Source organism: Plectropomus leopardus, chromosome 9 (genome assembly GCF_008729295.1).
Source record: "Plectropomus leopardus isolate mb chromosome 9, YSFRI_Pleo_2.0, whole genome shotgun sequence".
In the NCBI taxonomy this organism is placed as follows: Eukaryota; Metazoa; Chordata; class Actinopteri; order Perciformes; family Serranidae; genus Plectropomus; species Plectropomus leopardus.
Window position 1 is genome coordinate 12,554,121 of NC_056471.1, and position 20,463 is coordinate 12,574,583.

The 20,463-nt window shown below is 39.4% G+C and overlaps 1 protein-coding gene across 4 annotated transcripts in view; it reads left to right on the forward strand.

Moving 5' to 3' along the window:
- Positions 1-461: 461 nt before the first annotated feature.
- LOC121947797 (PDZ and LIM domain protein 7-like) overlaps positions 462-20,463 on the forward strand; it is a 29,779-nt gene continuing 9,777 nt past the window's right edge. The window contains exons 1-3 of one of the 4 annotated variants that reach the window (XM_042492913.1): positions 462-606; positions 3,292-3,390; positions 12,578-12,729. In XM_042492913.1, coding sequence (XP_042348847.1) covers positions 577-606; positions 3,292-3,390; positions 12,578-12,729 — 281 coding nt within the window. In that variant the 5' untranslated portion in view covers positions 462-576. Of the gene's footprint in view, positions 607-1,962; positions 2,066-3,291; positions 3,391-12,577; positions 12,730-20,463 lie in introns of those variants that run through there. The other 3 variants (XM_042492917.1, XM_042492915.1, XM_042492914.1) reach the window with 3 other exon arrangements.

Genomic DNA, 20,463 nt, shown 5'->3' on the forward strand with positions numbered 1-20,463 from the left:
ATACACAAATAAACAAAATAAATACAAATAATAACAATCTAGTGTCAAATCTGAAGAAAAACAGTAAATTTAATATAATAAAAAATAGAAATTATTATTTTCTGTGTCATCAGAATACTTAAAAGCATCATATAAAACCATCTGTATAACGCTAAAGTAGGTTTTGTAAGTAATTCAATTGCAAAAATGTCCGTCTAGGCCTAAGCCTTTTCAGAAGGTGGTAGAACGTTTTTTTAAGATCATCATCATCATACAAAATGTATCTTAAAAATAACATCTGTCAAATGTAGCAGAGTAAATCAAACACGAGTGGCATTAAAAGTGATGCTTGATACGGATCAGGCTGATGTCTGCAGAGCACGGCCTCCTCTGCCGCACAGCCTGATTATGAAATGAAGCAGCGGCCCATGTGACTTCTGACGTTTCAGCCGAGTGCTACTAAAAAGAATTTGAGGGAATGATCCTGCAGCTCACCAAGGGGATCCACGGTGGCTTCCTGACGTCCGCTTTAAGGAAGTCCGAAAGTTAGCCTTCTTACCGATTGACTTTGTTTTTTATCCGGTAGACTGACTCGTGATGTCTGGCGAACAGAGCGAAGGCCAGGAGGTAAGCTTATTCATTATGTCCCAACATTACACTGCATTCCTCCGTGTGTGGACTAACTTTTTGAACTTCTTCACAGTTATTGTATGGGGCTGTATTGTGCTCTAACAGTGCAGTTTATGGTCTCTGGCTCGCTGCTCTCAAACACAATCGCTCTGTAGCGCTGCAAACTACTTTGTTAGTCATTTTCGTGTCTCTTCCTGCTACTTCTATTGTGAATGTTTTTTTTCAAGGTTTGCACAACAGTGGTTTAACCAGTTTCCAGTCTTAAATCATCTCTTGCATATGATTGTCTTGGGCACACGGATATAAATTAAAAGTAAGCTATATGAACGTATAATTACGCTGTAAGACATTAGCCTTTAATTTCACATTAAAAGCACACGTTCCTGTAGAAATATTACAGTGACACCATAGATTATAAATAGCAACACCATAAACAGGGACAGCGTCACTTGATTGAGTACCACTGGCATTACTAGCACATTAATTGGCTTTGGTAGATGATTTCTCCAGTTTAATATAGAGAGTGGTATGAAATTAACTGAAATGCATTCAGATCCATGCTGTTGCTTCCACTGTTTTATTTTAATCTTGATAAACGCAACAAAATAATCAGTTTGCAGTGTGCTTGTAAAGTCTAACCTCCATTACCTGTTGCTGCTATGGGTCCTTTCATTTATTGTCGCCAGCTGTCTATCTTTTAATTGGTATTATAACAGATTTAATTGGCTCCTGGACATCTCTTTTGGAGACTTAAATATAAGAAAAGTGATCTAGAGAATGCATTTAGTTAGACAGTCTTGTGCACGCACATACAAACAACAAAGGGATGCAAACTGAAACTTCTAAAATAAATTTTATTTATTATTATTTTGTATTTTGCAGGTTTTGTGAATGGATGCATTTAGGGTACTTGGCTTGGTGCTTTAGTATTTTTTGACAAGGACTATATTGTTATTTTTGTCCTGTTATTTGTGAGCCCCACTTCAGTTTTTACTATATACTGTATGTAAGTTTTTCTGTCCCTTTAAGAACTTGTTAAAATATAATTGCTGGTTTGGTGGCACTGGGTTTTATGCCCTCTAGACGGAATGTAGAATTCCCCAAGCTTTGCTTTACTTGTGGCTGTCTGCTGCTTCTAAAGTACACTTAAAAAAGTCCTATTGACTTTGATGTAATAGGCTTTTGTCAGAATATAGGGGTAGTTGACGTTACCTCTCTCCGTGCTCCTCCACCCCCCACCCCCTCTCTGTGACTCATGTGGGTGTTGGGCTGAAATAGTTTGGTGTAGTTTTACATTCCTTATATAGCCTCTGAGGAGTGAGGAGAGGCTAGGGCTTGCCTGTGTCGCAGACAGTGTCGGGGGTAGGGTTTGCCAACAGAGAGAATCTGCTTGCCCTAGCTTACTGACTCTAGCTTTCTCTCAGGTTTGGGCGACAGGCCAACCCTTGAGGACAAGGTAGGTTTGCATGGTGGCATCTTGGGAAGCTAGCCATGGGTCACGAAGAGCAGTGACACCTGGTAGGGTTGAGGAGGGAGGAGCAGGAGGTGTGTTAGGGGTGCAGGTACAGAGGTTATAGGTGCAGCTGTAGCTCGCAAGTAAGAGCAAGTGACATTGCCCAATGTCTCAAGTTACATTTAAAATTACCTTGTTATTTAGTGACTTGCCATTGTATGTCAAGAATTTGTTCTGGCATGGCTGTTTGATGCTATTTTAATGGTTTCACAGCTGTACAAATTATGTAAAAAAAAGGTTGTATGTTGTGGGCAAGTGGTTCAGTGTTTCATTATAGTTTCCTTTAAATTGTTAAATTAGAAATTGAATAAAAAGAGTTTTTTCACTCTGGTAGCAAGATGACTGTTAAATGTCACTGTTGTTCTTATAGATCTTTGATGCTGTTTTCTGTGGTAATCTGTTGCATTACAGTATACTTTTTACACTTTGACTCTGCTTCTGTCATCACCTGATATCATGATGCAACACATGTTGATTAATTTAACATGATTATGTTAAAATAGAACTTTTCCAATATATAACATTATTTTCTGTGAAAAAAAAAACGACTTCAGTGTGAGTTGCTGTGTGGACTGTTTGCAGGGTTCCAGTGGATCCTGAAAAAGTCTTAAAAGGCATTAGACTAAAGTCATGAATCTATAAATAAGTCCTTAACTGGCTTTAATATGTCTTAAATCAATCTTTCAAAAGCCTTAAAAATGCTAAGACACACAAAGTAGGATGTTATGCATTGCTTTTTTCTGACATTGCATTGTAAAATCTAAAAATTGTGCCATCTGTTCTTTAAATAATGTTTTCAAATTTAACATCCCACAGATCAGGAAAGATAAACCAACAACACTCATATACATGTACAACGTCCACTCAAATGAAAGAAGAACAAACTTTTTTCAAGACAAACCAAACAGATACTTTTATGATAATATAATATGCTCATTGTTTTTATGTGTTTTATGTGTTTGGGCTTAAATTTCTTGTGGGATGAAAAAAGTCTTTAAAAGTCTTAAATCGAACTTGCAGGAGGAATTCTGTGTATGTGTTTGTGTTGGAAGCAAAGTCAACCAGCAGCTAGGCTGCTTGGATAAGGCACAAAAGGACGTGTGGCCTCGAAAACCTTTTCCGGGCATTCTGACTAATTAAGACACTGTTTCCTCCTCCTTTCCCCCAAGGCTATGAACGTATACTCTGTAACCCTCAGCGGCCCCGCGCCTTGGGGCTTCAGGCTGCAGGGTGGCAAGGACTTCAGCATGCCCCTCACCGTGTCAAGGGTAAGAAACTTTGAATTTTGTTATTGGAGTCAGCTTTTGTACTTCTCTGCACTGGTAATCATTGATGTGTTTGCAATCTGCTTAAAAAATGGCGCTCAAGATCATCCATTTAAGTAATTTATGTTTCTCCAGGCTTATATATGAAAAACCCTAGAAGGTCTTGTTAATGTTTAGGAGTCTTGATCTCCATATAATGAACCCTCATGAGCATATGCATATCATCTTTTGTTAGGCTGGTGAAGGATTTTTTCTGTAGACTGTAATGTTCATTTTCCTATCACTCACATTTTTATGGTGTATATACCAACCTTTATCTGGGCAATCTTAACATGCAGTACCTTTTGGATTATTAGTTTTAATTGGTTACAAGGACATGCTGTTTGTTTCACTGTGCTTTGTACTCTCCATGTCTGCTCTCTGCCGCTTCACTCAATGAATTTTAAATGCTCGATAAACTACTGTTGCTATTGAAGAGAGCAGCAACCACTTTCCAGGCCTTATAAGTGCAGTGCTGCTTTGCCTGACAAACACACACAGACACACACTTTGCAGCTACACACCGCATGCGCACACATAAAATCATTCCAACATTGCTGCCAGCTATTGCACACACAGATCTTACTCTATTATGCACTCACTTCCCACTGACGTTGTTACATTGCTACCTCAGAGGCTGGGGTGATATATGAATGACTGATTTACATTTATGAAATCATCACTTAAGTTCAGTATTTGCAGTTTCCTATGTTAGCGATAATTAGGAGTTAATAAGTAATTATATCTGGGTCAGACCTCACGAGGTTACCACACGTATTTCAGACACTTCAAATTCATTCTTTGTAGCTGCGAAAAAGTCAGAGTTTTAATATGAGTTTAAATCAAAAGCGGCAAACAAATTCCGCATTATTTTATGTTGGTTTGATTAGCATAGTCTACTTTGTGTCATAAGTAGCATCATATTGAGGTGTCTGTGGAGCTGACGTAATCTTGTGGCAAGGGCAGCAGTTATCACCAGCCTTGTCAGTACATGTCTTGTTTCTGCTCTTTGGCAGGCATTGCTGTCAGAAACACAATGTTCCCCTTGGATTCATGACAAGAAACATTTTCTCCTTCCCATAAAAGACCAAACAGATGTAAAACATTTGACGAAACAAAACCGGGATTCTTAGTAGAATATCGGAGTTTCAGTCTTCACTGGCAAGGCATACGCTAGGGTGAATATCAGTGGGTGTGTCAGTAGTTATAGTTGAATTATCTTGAATAATCGGTCTGTTCAGGCCAGTTTGTCTGCAATCCAGGTACATTATGCATGCTGATTAATTTCCTCGCTGACAGAAATATGACTTACCTTAGTTAAGAACATAATTTTCTTAGTTGCAGTCCGCCTGTCTCGCTATACATTTTTGTTAGACCCAGATTCATCTAAGCAGTTTGGTGTGAAATTGATAATGGCTCCGATTCTAGGGGAAAAAAAGCCCAGTACTGCTAAGACTGGAGCCTTAACGACTGGTCAGTGGCTAATATGTTTGCGGCTTGTTCCAGCAGTCCAGCAGGCCTCTGGGTACAGGGGTTATAAAGATGTGACAGGTTTTCCCTCCTTACTTCTCAGGGACTGTTGGCTCTCCTCGCGATTGTAATAAAAAGACCGGACAGTGAATCACACAGTCGCAGAGGATGAAAACAGCCCAGCCAGGGGATGTAAACCTCAAAGATATACAGTATCCCTGAGTAACAGGAAGAAAAGTCAGGCCCGCACTCACTTGGCTTGCATCGGACCATTTTAATGGGCGGGCTTTCCTTACTGGTTTGTAGCTGATGAGATAAGAATCTCAGCCGAGACAGTCAGTTAGAAGCGATTTACCCAATGAGGAACATGTGGAGTGATGACACAAAAGGCTCAGTAAAATGCTGCAAGGCAAAGAGATTGCAAGTGATAACTCCTGAAAGATCAATGCGTTTAAGTGTTTTTTTTGTAGAGATTAGTTGACAGTGTTGTTGAGATTTATTCAGAGCTCGTTAGTTCATTTGAGTTGGAACTTACATCAGCTACATCAGTGTTTTTGTTGGACTGTAAATGAGTATCTTTCTATTAATTTGTAAAGTTGTGGATGATTTCTAACCTTCAGTGTGTAAGTGAGCTGGTATATAGGTTTCCATGCTCTATGAATGCTCTTGTTTCCTTCCTCCTCTGTCTGCGAGCCTGAAAAGTCATGCTTTCTCAGCATTCCTGGGATTTTTCTCGTATCCACCCTGTCGGTGCCAACAGACAATCCTCTTGTCTCCCTCTGTGTCTAATATGTCTTCCACACTCACTTTTTCTAATGCATATGATGAACTTCCTCAGTCTCGCTGGAATACTTTTCCAGTGAGATCAGAGGATAGAGGACCATGCCAAGACAAACTGTTAAGTCACTGTGAAAGGAAAAATAACTTTTTGACCTCGGCATAATATATATATACACCCAATTTCAGCTGAAAAATTTTTTTTTACATAACATTTATTTGACTCCAACTTTGACTCTTTTTTTATTTATATCCCACTTTCATTTTATTGGCCTTGTGTCAGTACAAAAACTTATATCCAATCAGGACAGAGTGCTCTTGACCCTTCACCATCCAAATAAGGAAAAACCAAAGAAAAGACGATGAATCCCATGCTTCGTTTGTTTTTAAAATAATTGAAATGTTACATCCCTGTCTAACTGACACAGTTGGGCTGCAACAACTGATTTTTTTTATTGTTAATGTGTTTATTTTCTCAATAAAACAATTAGCTGTTTGGTCTATAAAATGTGAGAAAATGGTGAAAAAAAAAGCTGAAGATAATCACTTTGCTGTTATGATGTAGAAAAGAAACCAGAAAGTATTCACATTGAAGAAGCTGGAAGCAGAATTTTGACTATTTTATGTTTGCGGGATTGTCCATCCTCCGGCCATCTGGCTTAATCTCCTGAATACAATATCTCAAGAACGCCTCGAGGGAATGTCATCATGTTTGGCACATATTTCCACTTGGATTCAACAATGAACTGATTAGATTTAAGTGGTCAAAGGTCACTGTGACTTCACAAAACATGTTTTTGGCCATAACTCAAGAATTCACACACTAATTATGACAAAAAATTCTCACAAATGGCTAATAAGATAATATGGTAAAATGCTGACATTTTATATCCCAAAGGTCAACTTCATTGTGACATCATAATATTCTGCAAAAACACTTTTCTGGCCATGATTTAACAACATAAATCAGGAACAGAAGGGTACGCATTTGGTCAGATACTGAATAGGTGACACTAACCTTGCGTGTCCACCGTCAACTGTGCTGATTGTATAGATCTGCTAAAGGTTAAAGTTGTGTGTGAAGCATCCACGTTTTAGAATTTGTAGTTTCTTTGCAGTAACATTCATATTTGAAGCATTTTCTACTGCCATAAGTCTGGATAGATGTGGATAAAAAATAACTCAAAGTGATTCAATAATTATCAAATAAGTTGGCAATTAATTTAGTAGTTAACTCACTGATTAGTCATTGTAGCTCTAGACACAGTGACACTGGGCACAGCTGTGTGTGTCTCCAGACGCTCCTCACAGTCTGTCATGGATAAAGGTTGAATGCTGCTTGGCATTGGTGGAATGACGTTACTATTATGGTTGGGCATTTAATCTTCTTGGCATTCAAATGGTATTTAAAGAGGTCCTCCAGCAATTTAGTATTGTGCTTTGAGAAAGTTTTGGGATTCGTGAGAGACAGATCTAAAAAAAAGGTCAAATAGTAAGCAGAGATATCCTGACTTCATCCCTTAGTGTGGGCCATGCTCACTGGATCGTACATTTTTCCCATGAAGCAAATTGAGGACATCTGTCATTATAACTGTTTCACACCGCAAGTTTGTGAAGATCTTGAGACAGGAAGACAGGAGTTGTTGTGACTTTTAATCTGCCTTTAGAAACAGCCTAAAAAGTGCCTTTCCTCTTTTCTAAACAACCTTTGTGCCAACTGTTATTGTTGAATTTCCCTGGACTTTCATGACCTTAAGAAGACGGGAGTATACTTAAATAAAATTATATCTCTCTTCGCATGTCTGCCCTAACATCCTGTTTTCAAAAGGAAAGGCATAAAATTTAGGAAGCATGATGTCGTCGTAACACCATTTCATTGCTGTTCCAATTCAGTCCACCCCAGTATGTGGCAGCCCTGCAATTCCTCTGAGGAGTTTTTCCATATATCTGCCCCAGATCTCGTGCCATCGTGATTCCATAAACATTATGATACCATAACCGAGCCTCCTGAGCACCATCTGGTTTCTATAGACAAACACATGCCACAACACTGAAATCAAATGTTCAGAGGAAACTGCACATGATGTCAAGTCAATAAGAGTGAGGAGATATGTGAATGTCTCTCAACCACCACAGCTGGATGTGTCATCGAGTCCTTCATTCCTGTTCTTCTGTATGACTCGTATACCATCTGTTGCTTTATCGCTTGTATACTCTTAAACATTGCCTTCCTCTCTCATGCACACGCAGACTCAGGGAAAGGAGGCCTTGTTAGAGGGTGAATTAATAATTCAGTACTTACTGATAGATGGCCCGCAGGGGAGCATTTCTTGTGTGGCTAGTTGGATGTGAATGTCTTATGTTGTGATCAGTGCAGCAATGTTTTTAGGTAAGTTAGTGCTAGGTGTTTCTCTGCAGTCGTTTCGGGGGGACCACATACTTACAGGTTTGGTTTTCCATTTCTCAGAGGGATATTTATGGCTTTGCATCAGCTGTGCTGTGTGAATGATGTAAGGACAGACTGTCTCTCGGCCCCCAAATAGCCGTGGAAAGAATAAAAGTGTGCTGGTGCAGAGTTACACGGCCAGTATATCTACAGCTGTAGATAAACTTCAGTGCATTATTAGTTTAACCAAAAATGAGCGTGGCCAGCCTGGAGCGAGTATGAGGCCCTGGCTCACCTGTAAGGTCAGCCAAGGGGAGCACTTCAAAGGTGAATTCAAGACGTTGCATTTTGAAAGGTTGGCTCATGCTTTGAAATTTGATAGCATACCAAAACAGCTCTGCAGGTCTGCTCTGCCAAAAAGCCTTGAAACAGGCTAACTGCGAGGCTAACCCTGTGGTTGTGAATACCTTCAGTTTCGCAGATGTCATGCCATTAGTGCGAGGTGAGCTACAGTTATGTTTGTACAAAATCATTCATGCCAGGATGAGTCTGCTTCCCACTTGTTATCCAGTAATCCAAATCAGAAAGTCATCACTGTGGTATTGCTGCTACATGATGTTATCATACGTACGTCATGTCAGATCTCTTGTTGTTGTGAGGTATGGTGCAGTGTGAGGCCTTCAGGAACATGTTTTCCACTGTCCTTCATCGTATTGACAAAGTGCTGGGGGGGGTATAAGGTTTCTGTCCGTCCCCCTACCATCCAAAGGTCTGAGCGCAGCAACTTTAACTGCTGCCTTCTCAAGTGAGGGAGCAGCTGCACTCTGAACCTGAGCCAGGAGCACAGGTGTCTGCGTCCATCAGCAACTCAACTCACACATGCACATGCAAATACAATCTACAATCTGTATGACTTCATAGATTCTTTTATTTTTTCTCTCTATCTCTATCTTTGACTACAGTCAAATAGGTGACAAATTGAAGGCAAATCCACCATAAAATGTCGGGGTAAGGTTTTAGCAGTAACGCCTACAAAGGTGGCCTGGGGGGGCTATGGCTCGCAGGATACACTTGCTGGCCCTGCTGGTGAAAATAATTGGAGGTTGACATTGTTGTCTTCAAGAGGCTATGCTGTGGTGCACTCATTTTTTCAGTGATGCAAAGGTAATGGCGTCTTGAAAAACTAAACAATATACAGCATTCATTCGTGCCAACCATGTCGACGTAGCTTGTTGGGGCGCAGGCGAAATAACGCTCCAAATTAAGCTAAATTTTGGCAAGGGAACAACTGGCATGGCTATTATAAAGCAGCCCCTTGAACTTCTCACCTCAAGATATCTGAATGAAAATGGGTCCTATGAGTACCTAAAAGTCTCAGCTAAACTTGAGTAGACTTGTTTTCAGTAATTTTTTGTTCCTTACAAGTACTGTACTCCTTCAAATTAAAGTGGTATAATTGTGTTTTTAAGGAAAGCCTATTTGGAATTCAATGAATCGCCCCACACATGTCTGTAGATACATAGCACATTAAAACAGGTTTTGGCAGTCAAAATGTTAACTGCATTAATGTAAATATTAGTCTATGATCAGATAATTGGTAACATTTACTGTTAAATAAGAAACTAGAAACCACAGTAAATCAGTTGCGATTCCTTAATTCCCCATAATGACAGTTTTCAACTATAGCCATATACTACAAAAGCGTAATTGCAATTCCTTAAATTCAGTGATTGCTTTTACTTTTGGTTTGCCACTCCAGTATTTTCACTGGCCCCATCTGACCACTCATTTGAAAATTTCAGGTGGTGCCACTGGGTTTTGGCTACCCTGAGCCTCCAGAACAGCCTCAGTGCTCCTCTGTTTTATTCTCCAAGTCTCTGAAACTCTACCTCATTATTTCCATATTTATCAGACTATTCAATGATCCTTTGTACTCCTGTATGAAAACATTTGGCATTCCTTTCTTTCTTGCTTTCTTCATTTATTCATAGTTTTCCCTTTAATTCTTCACCTGTCTGCATCTCCCATGCTATCTTATTAAAAATAGACCAACTTTGGCTCTTTCCCACCCCACTTCAGGCTTGGCTTGCTTTAGCTTTCATTGTTTAATTTAATTCTCATGAAGAGTTTTTTTTTATTTTTCTCTCTGAAAAGCTGACTCACAATTATGTTTTTTTGCTGTTCATGTTCTACCCTTCATGTATATCTATTTATTGCTTCTCTGGCCCTCGAGAGTACTTTTGTAGCCAAGGTTCATGGGATGTGTTATTGTTAAACATTTGTAAAAGCATTGTTTTATTTGGGAAAAATGACAAGGTGCTCAAGTTTTACGATCCAGGGTAGTAGTAAAGAGGGTGTGCAGCTCTCTGTATTGAACCTCTGTGGCATGGTGCCAGGCTGTGCCCCTTTTCAGGATTTGTCACTTGTGTTCATGTCGTAGTTGTTTTCCCCCAGAGTACACTGTTCAGGCTCTTTTAAGTTCTTCCTAAACTGGAAAATTATTTCTTTCTTAACCCCTCTAATTGCTTCCAGTGAGTGCAAATCAAAGGCAATTAAAGAGATGTTTGAACTCGGCTGTAAAATAAGTGTAGCTCGGATTGCCCCTGAGGAATGCATCTCTTCCTATTTTTAGCTTTGCCGTGTTTCGATCCAAGGCGGGCTTTAACTTTGTTGTCTTTGTGGGGCGCACAGTAGTTCCTCAGCCTTAGCTGTCATCAGTTTACAGAGCATATTACCTCCCTGTTCGCACAAGTGTTTATGTTTAATGTGCAGAATCAAAGTGGCGAGCGTGATAGCTTAGCTGAACATGGCAGAAAACTATTGATTGAACCGCTGAGTCCTCTGAGCTTTTGATGAGCTAACATTTGCAGGGATCCATGACATCAGAGAGTAATCCTAATAGGTTTTTTGCCAGAAATCCTGGCACCCGCTCACTTATCTGATGCTGAACACTTTGTACTCCAGTTATCTGAGACTTTGACACAAGTCTCGAGTTTCATTAAACTGCATGGGCAAGCTGACTAAGCCCTTACTAAACACGATTTGGCATCTCTGCTCCATATATTCGTCTACACTGTCTGCCATGTCCGCTCCAACCACTGTGTACATGCAAAAAACCATTACTACCTATGTGGACTATGTTGAGTTTGTAACAAGACTCCAGCTCTTTGCTCTGACTCAGTATGTCTCCAGGCTGCGTGACGGCCTGAGAGGATGATGTCATTGTTTGTCAGTGAAACTTGTCAGTGACTTACCTGATGAATTCTTCCAGTAAATGATGTGACTATTTGTAACATATGCTCCCTGTCTGCACCTTTCAAGAGTTCCTTTCATTGTCTGAAGTCACATCTGCAGCAAATCATACGCTGATGACTGATGACATCATGATGACCTATAATGCCTGTTCCCGCAGTGTTGAGTGAAATATCTCATCTGGCTTGTCAGACCCAGACACAAAGACTCCCTGGGTTGATTATTAAGTGTTGTTAACAGACATTACAGCAAAATCAACTGAACATGATATTTTGTTTGTTTGGATTTCCTGCATTTTGCTTTGAAGTGCTGATATTAATGAGATAATGATAGTGTCGTCATACAAAGATGCAAGTATTTCTTTCACTCATGTTCTGATTTATTTTCTTGAGGCATGACCCGTCAACGAGAACAAAAAAGAAAAAAAAATTTAATATCTTAAATTTAATAAAAAGTATTAGGCCTAAAAGCCATTTAATAGTCTTGACTTTGAATTTTTGTAATCTTAATGCCACACACATTTGATCTAATTACATTTATCTTTATTTTATTGTATTTTATTTTATTATTTTTATTTTCCAAATGAGTCAGGCTTCTTGGCGTGAGAGTCCTCATTTCTGTTGGTACAAATCCTTAAACCCACCACTGAACTAGGTCTGGGAAATATATTGATATTATATCTATTGCGATATGAGACTAGACATTGTATTAGATTTTGGATATCACAATCATATTATCTTTTTTTGATTTTAAATCATGTATTACTGTAAAATGATGTAATTCTCTGAACTTACCAGCCTGTTCTAGCTGTTCTATCATTTGCCAATTTAGTCATTATATCCACATTAATAGTCTGTCCCAAATCTCATTGTGTAAATATTTCGCAAAAGCATCAATAGTCAACCCTGCAATATTGTTGCAATATGAGTAAGGAGGTATCTGGTTAAAAAATGTGATATTTGTTCCTTTCCATATCGCCCAGCCCTACACTAATTGTTATACTGTCTTTTACTTTATACTCAGACTTACCTGGGAGGCAAATGTAGATGTACCTAACTCACTCCAATAACCATATTCCCACATAAAACAGGACCATATATATACTACTTACCTTTACACTTACATGCAGTGCCGAAACAAAAAAAAGATGATTTGTCAAAAAAAAATCATCCTTTAATTTGGTTAAAAATCATCTTAAAAAGGTCTTACCTTACGCATACCTCTAACGTCTGTCTGGTTTCTCTCCTTGTGTTTTTTTTCTTCCAGCTGACCCCGGGTGGGAAGGCAGCTCAGGCTGGTGTCGGGGTTGGAGACTGGGTGGTGTCCATCAGTGAAACCAATGCAGAAGAAATGACCCATGTGGAGGCACAAAACAAGATCAGAGCAGCAACAGACTCCCTCACCCTCACCCTCAGCAAGTAAGTCATCTGGCAGTGCATGATGCAACAGAACACTACATGATCGCTCGCCCTCCATTTTATCTCGGTCAAGCACAGCAGCATAAATCACCCCGAAATGCATATCCTCCTTTATTCTTTGGAGAGATAAAACAGCACAGTGTCCTTGAAATTTGACTCAATATGACAGATTGTTGCAAAGCACATTGGTATTAAAGTTATCCTCACACACATTCCATTATTTCATTTCCCCAAGGCTTAGTTTTAGGTTTAGACTTGGACTTTAATTTCATTTCACTCATAAGTCACAGTATAGAATAAAAAAAAAGTAATTATTTCTGCCAGGGAGGTTAAGTTTTCAATCCTGTTTGTCCATTTCATTAGGTAGCAGGATATTTCAAAAACTGCTCAACAGATTAGAGTGGATTTTGATGAAAAGTTAATTCATCAGCCAAAAAAGAACTAACCTGGTTTTAGTACAGACAGCACTACCACATGGTCACTTATGAGGCATATCATGCTTTTTTTTAACCTAGATTCTTGGTCCAACCTGTATCTTTGCATCAAGGTGTGCCCAATTCCACCCACACTGCTTTTTCATTGCTCCTTTTTTTCAAATTGTATCCAATTTTCACAGAATTGCTGCTGTGCAAAGCATATTTAAGTGATCTGTATTTGGTGTTGATATTTATCCCATGCTGTTTTCCTAACAATCTTTGCCAAATAATTGCTGGCATGGCCTAGTTGAAACAAATTGCCAGATTTACTGATTGTGCAATTGCACTCACATTCATAAGACAGGTGCACATAATAAACCCTGAACAATCTTGCAGTATATGCTGCAGCTTTGCTCACAGGAAATAGGCATGCTAGATTTGATAAAAGTGGCGATAATATAGTGGGCCATAAGCTTGACACACTTACTTTGTACATGGGTTAACTGTGCAAAATTTCTGTATTACCTGGATTTAGGTGTTTTCAAAAATTCTGCTTTATCATCAATCGATAGGCTTTTTAGGACTGAACAGTTCTGGGGAGCTCCTCCGAGAACTACATACCTTAAAGGGCTTTTTTTTGGGGGGGGGGTTGCATTCACACTGCCAGGGATGCTGAAGTGATGCACTGTAAGACAGCTGGCGGTTGGCACAGCGACATCACTTTTGCTTTGACTAGTCAAAACCGTGTTGTATTTCCACCATCACATATTCTCTGTGAAGCCTGGACCTCACTGTCAGTCCATTTGTCAATGCTTTCTTATGTTTTTTTTTCATTTCAAGCTGTTGTCTGTGTTTTGTGTTTTCTGTTGTTTACACGGTTAACTTGTTTTCAAAAATGGCAATTGCTGGTGCTGCATTGGCTGTGTTAAACCAATCAATGCACACTTGCAATGCCTGGACCGATCCCTGTAAACTTATGTCACCCATTGTTGCTCTTGTGCTGGGAGCATACCTACTCTTAAAAAAGTCCCTCAAAACAGTGTTTTAAGGACTACAATTGTTTCTGGGTCTTGTGGTGTGGACATAACAAAACGGGGGGTTCTCAAAGCTAAGGAAAAGTTCCTGCAACCCAGAAACACCTTAATGTGTTATGATGCCAATTCAGAAGAAACAAGAGCAGGGGTTAGTAGTCATGTAGCAGCAGATATGCACGCCAAATACTGTCAGGTCGATGCACTGGCCTTTGGATGGTTGAAATAAACCATTTTCAAAGGAGCCGTGGGAACCTGTACATTATGCCTCAGCTTTCTAATGAAAGTAGAGAAACTCTTTCTTGAGATTAAAGCACTTTGTTGTAAAATGTGAGCCAGAAAAATCTTTTTTTTTTTTAAATTTAGCTTCAGTTATTTTAATTAGCACTGGATAACCCACAAACAGACAGCTCTCATACCTGCTCACATAACTCCTGCCAGAAATTCCTGACTGATAAAGTCTCTCTGTAGATTACAAGCCAAATGTTTCATCAGTAGCCACACACACACACACACACACACACACACACACACACACACACACACACACACACACAAAAAGATGGAACGAAACCACTAAAGCACTCAGAAATGAGAAGGTACTGACTTGTTAAGTAATAAAGATGAGCCTTGCTGCTGTCGTGGGAATACTTGTAAGTATCCCAAAATCAAAAAGTAAAGAGGTTGTGATCCCAGCTGTAATAGAGCTATTTTCACATCTAGTCCATTTTGTTGTTGCCTGCCAAGAGACTCAGCTGTTAAGTTCTGACAAATCTTCTTTGTTCATTTAGTTTGCTGAGAGTCTGAACAGCCGCGGGTCATTTCTATCGCTTCCAGAAGAAAACAGCCAGAACATAAACTAATAGTTTCAGAGATCATCAGGGATATTTGCTTTGTTCAACATATGCCAGGCTCCTCAGAGATGTCTCTGTAAAGATCGCTTACTTCAGTGGGCCTACCAATTCATGTGCCCATTTTTACAATGGGATTTTGGTTTTTGCACTCACAAACTTAGAGACAGAAAGTTACACATTTCTTAGTAATAGAAAGAGGAGGTACAGTCATTAGTGGATGTAATCAATGGAGAATGAATAGATGACTATTTAGATAATCAAATAATATTAATGTGCGTTTTTTTTAGCAGACATGAGTCGGTTTCCAGCCCCTGAAATGTGTGGATTTGGTACTTGTCATTTGTCAGTGATTACACAGTTCAAAAACATGCAGGTTAATTGGTGACCATAAACTGGTCATAGGTGTGAATGTGAACCTGAAAGGTTGTCTGTCTCAATGTGTCAGCCCTGTGACAGTCTGGCGACCTGTCGAGGCTGTGCACTGCCCTCTCGCCTATTGTCAGCTGGGATAGGCTAAAGCCCCCCCGCGACCCTTGACTGGATAAGCAGTTACAATGAATGAATTACTGCTGGTGATTATCAGTGACAAAAATAGTAATTAATTACAGCCCTAATGGTGGTAGAAAATGGTGGTATTGACTTCAATATTGAGACATAATCCTAAATTGCCCAAATAGTAAAGATTAAGCTAGGTAGGGTAAAGCAAGGTAGAATAGATAGAATAGCTAGAGAAGGATGACAAAACACCAAAAGGCAGAAGAAGAGTGAGAATAATGGATGAAAGATGGAGGGATGAGGACAGGGAGGGTGGTTTGTGGTTGAGCTGAGTACAGAGTTTTTTAAACGTGAGGGATCAAATGCAGATTTCTGAGGTGGGGAGTCAGATGCCAAAGCTTTGTGGAGTGTTACCACGACTGCGATCTTGTGTGTAATATGTATGCATGTATGTGTCTGAGTGTTGCAGTAGGTTATCATTAAGCTCCAGAGATGATGAAAGTTACTGTATCTGGTAGAGATGTAATAAAAGATCATAGCAAAGAGCTGTGATTCCTGGTTTCCGCACAGCCAACTAGACACACTGCTGATGTTGCACGTAATTTTTTTTCTGTAAAAAGAGGTCACACACACTACACTTCGACCTAGTAAATGCCTTAAAAGGAGAGTGAGGGAGAGAGAGCAGTTGAGTCATGGGTGGGGTTTTCAGAGAGAGATGGAAAAGGAAAGGAGAGTTAGAAAAGAGACAGTGAATATCTTGTTGGCTTCTGTGGCAAGAGGAAAAGACGTCATGCTCTCTGCAGAGGGACGGAGGAGGGTTAGTTGCATGTGGTAGGTAGAAAAATCTAAAAGTACAGTTACAATCATAAAAAACATTACCATTTGAGAAAGCTATTCAAGTACTTGTTTAAAAACGTACAAGTACAGGTTACTTTCCATTTTTATGTTTTTAGGGTGCGCAAAACAATGAAAAAAAAAACCACTTGTTGATAAAACTTACTTTTTTTTTTTTTAAAGTAGAGCAGGTGGGCTAATCAAACAAATAAGGAAAGCCTGCTTAATTAAGACATGAACAATCTGCCTCTCATTCTCAATCTCATCCTCTCCACCCCTCACTTCCTTATCATAACATAAAAGATTAACACATTAAAAATTAACAAAGCTAACATGAGCCAAAGTCAGTAACATTTTCAACTAAAGTGTGCAACTTACTTCATTGTGATTTCGGAGGTTCGGAGAGGAGCTTTTAAACGTGGAGATCTTAGTGTTTTTCTGGTGGCAGAGCAAGCACTTCATCCTGTAGCTGTTGTCTGTTTTTATATTTAGGTATAAAAAGTTTGGCCAGATGTGGCCAGGGATTGTCGCTGGAAGTTGCCTCTTGTTCTGGGTTTTGCTCCCTCATCATTGCTTTGTGGGTAAAAGATGGATGGTGCTTCTCATTCTCATGCTCATTTTCTTTTTTTAACTTATTGGATACGAAGCATTACAATAAAATCTGAAAATCTGCTGCAAATCATGCTCTGTTTACAACATCTGTGTGACAGACGGGGGACGTAAAAAAAACAAAAAAGGATCTGGTGGGGCACGTGTTTAAAATAACCAATCCCGGGGCACCTGGTGGCTCAGTGGATAGAGCTGCGCCCCATATACAGAGGTTGTGTCCTCGCCGCAGCGGCCGTGGGTTTGATTCCAGCCTTGACCCTTCCCTTTCACACTTAAACTGGCCTGTCCATTAAAGGCAATAAAAGCCCCAAAAATAATTTTTAAAATAACCGATTCCAATCAATTAAAATTTGCATTGATCAGGCACGGCACCAGTCCTTCTGATCTGAGTGGGACATCCCTAGTGCGGTACTTGTAGTGAGTTAGTTGTCGTCCATATGCCAGATGTGCCCCCTGTGTTTTAAACAGAGAGTCAGAACTCAAACTTAGTCTTTGATTATTAATCGCACCTTGTTAAGATGTAGCCCACAAACGTGTGTTGAAGCTGGGATGCAATTATTCTGTGAGGCTTGCCTCCTTGCTGTTTCTGTCGGCTATGCTCTGCCAAAGCCTGAAAAATGAATTATGTAAACACAGAGTGGTATTTCTGCTATTTCACACACAGAAGATGATTTGTTCATCGCAATATTTTCTGTGTGTAACCATAACACAGTTCATTGCTCTGAAAGTTTGCCGTAGTTATTTCCCTGTAGGTAAGGGGATTTTTTTTTCTCTCATAAAGATTTCTCTTGTGAAGGAAGATGAAGTCAGGGTGTTGATGTGTGATATGTGCCAAATCCAACTGTGTGTGAAAAAAACACAACATTAATGCTAGGAAATATTGTTAGTGTATCTAATGAGAGCGAGGCTTTCTTCCGTTACCTTTATCTCGCAGGGAGTGGTGTAATGTTTTGATAAGCCTGTAATAAGCCGGCGTGTTTACTTAACATCAGCCATACTTATTCCTGCTTTCTGTGGTTTGCCTCCTCTATTTCTCGTCTCCATGTGGAGTCCAGCTATTGTAAACATTTCACATTCTTCCACTCTTGTTTTTTCTGTTTTACCCATGACTCCCTTCCCATGAATCCCCCAGTCTCCTCTCTTCATCTCGCCCTCTCTTATTGTTATTATATTGTAAGACAAGCAAATATTGTTTTCCCGGAACACTTCTCAGAGAGGAGCTATTGTCAGTTTTATTTATTCGTATCTTGGCTGCCATCCACAGTTTCTTTTATGTCAAGAGAGGAGGACAGCTGCACGTTGATGAGATATGGTCTATTGTTTGGTTTAGTGCCTCATTTTGTTCAACACCAATGATCATTTGGTGTCATTTTTATGGCGGAAGGTTTAGGCTGTATCCAGAGCCTTTTCTAGGGAGTGGAATCAAAAATATATGGGCAATAGATTTTCAGCTTCAAAGAGAGGAGATCATGTGGCAGCTACAGGGACACACTCGGCCCATATTTCAATGTTCTCTGTCAGTGATTGGCCCGGAGGCTTGTGGTTGTGGTGATTACAGTATCATGGGAGATTTTTTTTTTTTCCGTGGTGAAATTTCTGACTTTATCTCACATCAACTTGAAAGCCAAGCATCAGTTAAGATAAGTGACCCATGAAATGAGGCAGGAAATGATCTCATAGTGTGCATATTCAGTTTCAGCACAGCTAACTTATTCCACGAAATAGTGACTTAATCTCCATATTTGTTCATTTAAGTCAAGTTTGCCAAAATGAATACATACATGGCAGCTGTCATGCACATTCCCTGCTGTATCCCAGCTTTAAGCTTTAAGTGTGACTCACTAAATTGTGGGTTAAGGCGAGCTGAAGCATTATGAATGTCACATTGATTTGTCTTCCCAGAAGTGTGACACGCACGGACATGTCGGTATGCCTTCCCCTCGCTCCTCTTTCTCTGTATCTATACAGCGCTGTTGTCATCCTGTCTTTAACATTGCTCTATCAGCAGTTGAGCAGGCAATGACATGAGCGGTTATTCATTTCTCATTGTCACAGGAAGGGCTGTCCATTGTTTTGTGTGTGTATGACTGTAGCCTGAAACAATGAGGGTGACTGCAGGGCTGGTTCATTCCTGCTTAACCCTGTTGTAGCTTTGTGTCGCATGCAAACATCAGGCAGGGGATGGTTTATATTTTTATATTTCAGGAGCCAGCAGCGATGTAAAGCTGGCCTCCATGTTTAATGTGTAAAGATATTTTAATGAACCGTCTGCTGTGTTGCTCCAGTCAGCAAAGGCACCGCAGTAATGTGAAGCCTGGGATTACAGTTAAGAGGGGTACTTCACGGTGGCACTTGTAGTATTCTTAGCTGGCTGGGTGAATCTGCGGACAGTACAAGACAATGTGAAGAAGGTTTCGGTGTTTATAAATGCCTAAAGAATCCTGCAAGCGCTTTTTATTAAAATGTTTACTGATCTAGGCAAATGTTAGGTTCTTTGCTCAGACTGCACAAAATGTAATGCTATGATGTGGGATTTTATTGAGATTATGATATACACACTTGCAGACACTGCAGTTCTTTGTGAAAAAAAAGATTAAAACAATATTTTAAAAGTATTTTTTTTTACTCATGCATTGTTGGGGCATCTACTGAAATGTAATTACGTTTTGAAATAAATGTAATTTTAGTCACTTACAGTTACAGTGAATAGAATTAGTTTCTAAGCAAAATTGTTAGTAATTACCAAAGGGTTAAATCTGAATATATTCTTTTCAATAAAAAGTTGAAGCATGTTGAAAAAAACATTCACTCAGTGCATCTTTTTGTCGTGCAGGAATGTCTTCTGTTGGTATAGCCTATTTCCAGACATTTTTCAGTTTTCAGAATTATCCAGTTTAAAACATTTCTTAGAAAAATAATCAAAAAGTAAACAAATGTAATAAGTTACATTTCTTGGGAGTAATAAAAGTAAACCAACGCTATACATATTAGATTAAGAAATTGCGATATATCACCCTGCTTACAGTATTTAAGTACATTTAAATGCAACCCCTGTATTGTGATGCATACTCATTGTATCATTTCTAGTGCTTGATCCTAGTTAGGTTAATTGTTGAAATATGGGCTTTGCAGTAGTGTCCATTGGCTTGACAAACACAAGCAATATAAGCAAAAAGTAAAGTAATCCAGTTTTACAGGGCTGTTTTTTTTAGTTGCATGTGTGCTCATGTAGTTTTATGACACATTGAAGAGTTAATATGGATAATTTGTGTGCATTCTCGTTCTATTCAGGCATCTGTTAGTGGTTTGGATAAATGGCTTAATCTGGACTTGTTTAAAAACTGTCTGATCACTTGTTTGCAAAATGACCTTCAAAGCAGTATCAAGCAGAGTTCCTGCAACTTCCTATTTAAGCAATTATGCTTGTGGGTAAAATGTTGTCTTAACTGATGGAAAACATTGCAAAAAACTACAACAACAAGACACCTAAGTCAC